Source organism: Psittacula echo, assembly GCF_963264785.1.
Source record: "Psittacula echo genome assembly, chromosome: 2".
Taxonomy (NCBI): domain Eukaryota; kingdom Metazoa; phylum Chordata; class Aves; order Psittaciformes; family Psittacidae; genus Psittacula; species Psittacula echo.
Window position 1 is genome coordinate 64,010,145 of NC_137737.1, and position 7,326 is coordinate 64,017,470.

General features: G+C 37.5%; 1 protein-coding gene across 1 annotated transcript; it reads left to right on the top strand.

Moving 5' to 3' along the window:
• Positions 1-468: 468 nt before the first annotated feature.
• Positions 469-6,594, top strand: PRL (prolactin; the record flags this gene model as incomplete). The annotated part of the gene is made up of 5 exons (XM_080611533.1): positions 469-496; positions 2,104-2,285; positions 2,696-2,803; positions 4,283-4,462; positions 6,403-6,594. 5 exons carry the CDS (start codon positions 469-471, stop codon positions 6,592-6,594), a joined length of 690 nt encoding a protein of 229 aa, XP_080467659.1.
• Between the last annotated feature and the right edge of the window lie 732 nt (positions 6,595-7,326).

Genomic DNA, 7,326 nt, shown 5'->3' on the forward strand with positions numbered 1-7,326 from the left:
ATATTGTTTTCCTCCTACAAATAACTAGAATTTCAGTATAAGCCAGCTTGGATGCCTGAAGAAACAAGTAAGCATGAGAAGACAGTAGTGAGAAGGGAACAGCAGGCTAGAAACATTGGGAATACCTGTCTTAGGTACAACTGAAGCTTTCTGGGATCAATGGCATTTACACCTCATTCAGGACAAAAATTTGGCACTCTCTTCATCTAACCATACTTAGAATCCTACAGCTGAACTTGTTAATGAAATTCCCTCTCACAGTTAAAAGTAAAAAAACAAAAAATACTGAATATGAATGTGGAAGAAAGGCAATTTGATGTTTGTAATTATCGAGGCAAACTCCATGACCTGCTGAATGTATGCAAAATGGACCCTGGATGGTGTATATAAAAGTGGCATGTGCAGAGAATAAGAGCAAGTATTGAGACTTCTTTCTGGTAGAGCAAGTCATCATACGGGATCTCTACCATGAGCAATAAGGAGGCTTCACTGAAAGGTAAGACTTCTGCCATTCACTTGGTGATAACTTTTATATTTCTTAAATTTATATTGAATTAGGAAGTAACTGAAATGTAACAGCTCTAGAAACTGAGGTCTTCTAGTGAAATAGAATCATAGAATCACAGAATAGTTAGAGTGGGAAAGGACCTTAAAGATCATCTAATTCCAACTCCCCTGTCACACTAACATATCTCCACCTCAAATATCTAGTGTCCAAAGCTTGGAATTAGAAAGCAGCTTGATCTCTTTTTTGCTTAATTTGTTTCTCCTAAAATTACATTTGCATTGAACAGTGTCAAAGATAATTGGCTTGAGAGATGTAACACCTCCACATGAAAGACTGGATCCAGAGTGCTTTGCTACACCATTCAGAAGGCAGTGACTAGAAGTCATTATCCATAAGTCTAGAAGCGATGTAGTAATTTTGAAGTGAATGTTTTCCTAACTACTTTCAACTTCCTAGGCCAACAAGCCTCAGGTTTTCTCATTCACAGAATTATTCCCCAGCAAACTTTCCTAACTGCAGCATGGGGCATCATGTACCTTGTTCATGGGGGAGGAGGAAGACTTACTTCAATATTGTGTAAATGCACTTTTCTTGAATTTAAAGCTAGAAAGAAACCTATCAGATGATAACATTGGTGACAGCTCTGCTGTCTGATTTTTGGAGTACACTTTCATTTAGCATTTAAAACAAGTCTAGTGGATGCATATAGGTGGCAGGCCAGTTTCCAGAACTAAAACTATCAGAGCACAGAACGGCGTTCATTCATTTACCAAATATTTGCTTTTAATTTTTCCATTGTTTTCCTGTGCATATAATATTTCACTGAATAAAAGACTTGTCTCTGTTAAGTTAAGGTTAAAAATTTTATACAGATGAGGTTTTGTGGTTTAGATAGTAAAAAGTCCTCTATATCAGTTTCAGAAGCTCAGGAGAAAAGTCAAAAGTTCTCTCTGATTCCTTAGCAGTAAGCAGTTTAGGGTTAAACTCTGAACAGCAAAGCAGCACAGCTGCTGAAAATCTCCTGAAGAAGCTCCCAGGATAATCAAAACCTTAAGAAAGTGACCTAACCACCCTCCCACAAAATTAATTTAAGCTCAAAATGTTTGCAAAGAAGAAAAGGACCTGTAGGAGAAGGGAGAAAAAAAAAAACAACAACAAAACAAAACAAAAAGGAAAAAACAAGCAAACAAAAAAACAACCAGACCAATCTATTTTCCAAACTCATATATGTGTGCAAATATAATTATGTATGTATGTTTATACTGTGAAGAAGTTTGATTTGTTGCTTCTCCCATTTATCACTATGAAATAAAGTCAGGCATAATAGTAAGATACTTTGAAGTACATGTACACTGCAACACAAGTTATCCTGTCTCCTCAAAGCTGTGCTGTACAGTCAAGATGATAATGTGGGGAAAAGATAGCAGAATTACAGTGCTTTCCTCCTCCATTAATTTTCAGGAGCCAGTACAGGGGCTACTCTGAGTTACATGACAGCACAGCCAAAATCACCCTGCTTCTGGCTCTGACAGCTACTTCTAAGTGCACATACAAATCAATGTGATTCCATTTTTATTTATTTTAAATGTGAACAGGTTTGTTGCTGGCGGCCCTTCTGGTGTCCAACATGCTCCTGACAAAAGAAGGAGTGACTTCCTTACCAATCTGCCCCAATGGATCTGTCAATTGCCAAGTTTCCCTCGGGGAACTTTTTGACCGAGCAGTTAAACTTTCACACTATATTCACTTCCTCTCTTCAGAAATGTTCAATGAATTTGTAAGTACTCTGCCTTTCCCTGAGAGCATGAAAATAGCATAAATAGATTCAATACTTTTTAAGCACAAACATAGTTAACATATAAAATAATTCAATTAGTAAACAAACATGACTCCTGCACAGACAGTGATAATCCCAGTGGTGACCAAATCTGTGTATAGTGCTAACTATTACTAAGAATTCCAACACTTCTATTAAAAGATACCATTTTCCCATCATTCTTTATCTGTGAGACACGGTAGTGTTTGCTTGGTGCCAGTTTCACACTAAAGACTCATCAGAAACTTTTGACCTTTACAGCATAAAAGCAGTGATAAAAGCAATGGAACAACAATTAGTTAATACAATGTTTGAATTGAAACTCTTCCTACTTATCTGTTTCAATAATACCTGTGCTTGCTGATCTGCAGGATGAACGCTATGCTCAGGGCAGGGGTTTTATTACAAAAGCTGTTAATGGCTGCCACACTTCCTCCTTAACCACCCCTGAAGATAAGGAGCAAGCTCAGCAGATTCATGTAAGTCCCATTTCTAATGTCATTCAGTATGAGATAGAGCAGAGGCAGTGGGAGAACAGGGAGGGCTAAGGGACAGAGAGGCAGCAGACAGAAAGAGAGGGAAGTCAGCTCAACTGGAGTAAAAAGCCAGGAAGAAGAAAGCACCAAAAAACCAAGAAAAGTTTATTTAACATTTGCTGATACTGAGTTACAAACTACATAGAATATGTAAGTACTGGTAACTTTCATCTTCCCTTCTGTTTCCTGCATATTACAATCAGTCATAGCATCTCATTTCCAATTACAATACGAACTCATGGAGCAATGCCTGTTACCACGCTTATACTGTACTGAGAACACTACAATCCTTGAACACTATCTTAAAATACTTTATAGACAATTATTATATTAACAAAAATAAAAATACATTTGCTGTATAGTGAATACTGTATGTAGGCAGAGGTAAACAGTTTTCCAATAACAGAAAACACTGATATTACTAAACAAATGCTCTAAAGATATCTTTGATATTACCAGTAAGCAAAAGTGGTCATATCATCATCCAAATACAAAGACTTTAGTGTGAAATACTGCAAATACTTGTAAAGAGAAACATGCTACATAAGTCAATTTAATAATTATAAACTTAAATGAAGATGTAGATAGTCTTGTTCAGCCTGTGCTCACAGGTACATATGGAAAATACTCTAGAGAAAAAAATAAACACGAGTGTATGAATGGGCATGTGCCAGTCAGAAATCTTTACCAAGTTCATGATGATGATATCCCTGCAATCCCAGTATCACCATCCTCTCAGTATGTCATTCTGAAATTCTGTTTGGAGCAATAGAATTCACAGCCCTGGGTATGTAAGAGGTCTGGTAGTATTCAGATCCAATAGATCTAGCAAAGAAGAAAAGATTGAATACTACAGTGACCATAAGCATTATGGATTTTTATTGCCCACAAGAAAGGACAATTTTTAAAAGCAAGAAAGATATTGCTGGAAGCACCATTGTTCAAAGGAGAGGACAGATGAGTTACATAGAGGCAAGAAAAGCTATTTAGTGGTCTACCATAATGTGAACCATCCACTCACTGCTAAACTTAAATACAAACAAACAAACAAAAAATTATTGGATTTTAAAGTGTTCATCAAAATCAGATAAGGAGTTCTGTTTTGGGTTTCCTTTTTTTTTCAGATTCAAAACAGAGTTGTGTTTGCTAGTTTTTAACGTAGAGGATGTTTAATGTTATTTTCCATTATAGTGTTGCAGCTACTTGTACTAATATTTTAAAACAGGATGACAACAATGATAAACTTCAAAAATGCAATTGCATGGAAGTATCTAAGACAGGACTATAGGGCACATTCAGTTGTAGGTCCTGGAATAAATTGCCGAAATCACTGTGTCTGCAGACATTGCTCTAAATGCCTCCTAATGTTGCCAGCATTTAGCCTTCCTATTTTGACTGTTTTTTCTTAATGTGGGTAAGCAGCATGAAGACCTGCTGAATTTAATACTGGGAGTGCTGCGCTCCTGGAATGATCCCCTGACCCATCTGGCCTCTGAAGTACAAAGAATCAAAGAAGCTCCAGATACCATCCTCTGGAAGGCTGTAGAGATTGAAGAGCAAAACAAGCGGCTTCTAGAAGGAATGGAGAAAATAGTAGGGCGGGTAAGCACTGGGTCCTTAACATCCTTCCACTCTCTTGCTGTAAGGAAGACTCATGTAGTGATAGGCCCTCCCTACCTGGAATTGGAAAGGAAACGAACAACGTTTAGGGAAAAATGTGAGCCAGCATAGCTGAATCTGAGAACTTTTCAGCTTTCTTCTTTCAGCTTTCTTTTCTGCTGCTATCTAGTAATTTCTAAAAAGATAATGTGATGTGACTGGCATAGCAGTGTATTCCTAGTCCTGCTTCAAGGTAAGGTGTAATCATTAACACTTGTAATTGCCATTCCATCTTTGACTATTTAGAATTTGTAATCCTGATTTTTTAAGGATGCATGTGTGTTTTTTCATATGTACTATTTATGTTTTAGCATGTTTATACACGTTTGTACACATACAGGTATTGTGTAGAGTTTCCAGAAGCAGATGCTGCACTTAAAACTGTTCTGGAAGTGTGGGTTATTGCAAAGTTGTGGCATACAACAAAGTTAATTGTGGTATCTTTCATTTCTCTTTTCCTACCTGCTCTAGAGCTTCAGCTCCTCTGAACGCTGGCTCTGACTTGATTCCCCCCACGCTTGTAAAGTTAGAAAGCAAGGCTGTTTTCTGACAAAACCCATACTCGAATACCCCTTGTTATCAGTAATTGATTGAAAGCTTTACTGAATAAAATCAGCTCTAGCGTGTTTATTTTTTAAAGGGGCCTCTGTTAGTCCCTGAATATATCATTCTGTCAGTGAGCCAGATGTTAACAAGGGGTTCTGACTTTACTGGCTTTTACTTAGGCTCTGAACAGTTGAACAGCATTAAGAGTGCTACCATCACTGTATCCATCACTTTCCATCACTCATGGTCTCTTTCTTTCAGTTAGGTGTCTCTTTACTCAGAAATCTTAGCCCATCCAGGCCACAAATGCATTTATCAGTGTAATCAAATACATCTCTGCCCCATATCCACAAGTAAAAAGGGTGCAGGCAAGGATCCAAGATAACAGTGGAAGTCAGGTGCTAATACAGTTACACTGTCATCACCTTCTCATTCACATTATTTACAGAAGGAGGTTGAAGACAAGGCTGGCAAATTCATTAGTGTCAGACCACATTTTCAAGCAATAGTAGGTGTCTTTTTTTTTTTTGCCTGTTGGTTAAACAGAGTGACAGAAGCTCCACAGGTATTCTCCTATGTGCTTTTACAAAGTACAGCTGGTGGGAAATAAGGAAGATACACAAGCACCCATAGCCACAGATATCCTTCTAGCTAAGAAATATGAAAGGCAGATTTTTCCGATATGAAAAAAAATCAATTATTGCTTCTTTCAAGTAAGGAGACCTAAACCAATATTTACCCCAGATTCTGACTTACTACATGAGTTCTTACCCACAGGTCTCTAATATTAGAGGTCACTGTATCACTTAGCTTTTTTGTAGAATCTGAAGTACAATACATCTGGTGATGTACTGTTGAGACATTTGTCTGGTAATGTGCTCCTGTAGCTACCTGTATCACAGAGAAATCACCTAAGACATGGGTCGAGATAAATCTGGAGATACACAGAAAAAGGTTTAGGAACAAGTTTTAACGAAGACTTCAAGGTAGAAGGAACCAAAAAGAGATGTCACTGATGAGTCCATGCATGAAGAGAGGTTTGATTTCTTTGCAGATTCCTCTGGACATTGGTTAACACACTAGTTCTCTTAAAACACTGTTGATACAATTAAGCTTTTCACATATTTTAGGGAAATATACTGGAAAATCTGACAAATTCATTCAAAATCTTCATGAACATATAAAACATTATGCAGAATAGTGGGAACCATAACAGGAAACACTTTCCAAGCCGTACACTAGCAACTAGCATTCCCTAAGGTCAGTATTTTAGATGCTGTGCTCTACATCTAGCCAGAGTCACTACCATTTATTACAGTATCATTTCATGTCTTTAGGTTCATTCTGGTGAGATTGGAAATGAAATTTACTCTCCATGGGAAGGCCTTCCTTCCCTGCAACTTGATGATGAGGACTCCAGACTCTTCGCCTTTTACAATCTGCTGCATTGCCTCCGCCGAGATTCCCACAAAATTGACAACTATCTCAAAGTTCTGAAGTGCCGCCTAATCCACGATAGCAATTGTTAATTACTTATGGGCCTGATCACTTACCGAAATCATTCATCATGGTGTTCTTGTTGTTTTGCCACTTTTCATTGCAAACTTTATGAAAAGTCACCCTTCACAGTATCAGGATCATCAGTACTTTTCAGGCATGTTAGTGTGAATTCTGGCTGCAACAATTAGGATCATTTATCTTGGTGTTTAAAATGTTATAAATACTTGTTTGACAAGAATACACTTTTCTGTCTAATCTCCTCACCTAGTAGAACTTCAGTGGTAATCAGATAATGTAGATAAAAATAAAAATGTTATTAAATCCAAAAGTGCATAACACTGAGTGGTATCAGTGAATGAAAAGTATTTGATATGGTTTACTTTTAGCAGTATCTTCTCTTTTCAGATCTCAGTCTCCAGTTATTGATGAAAGGAAGTCTTACTCCCCTTGCTCTTTACTCCCTCTCCAAAAAAGAGGGAAAAAAATCCTGAGGAACTCAAATAAGCAGATTAGTCACCTATTACACGAAACTACCCTACACTAAAAGTATGGTCTGAAATCCAGTCTACTTAGATTGATGCTTTTACTTTGTACAAAAACTGTCTGAGTAGGCGAGAGACATGTAAGAAAGCTATCCTGGCTAACATAGGCATTGATTCCCCATGCGGTCCATGGAGAGAGAAGACACATCTGGAATTTTAAGAACAGAGATCAGGTATATCTACATCTCTTCTGACTATTTGGAAAAGAAGCATTTCCAA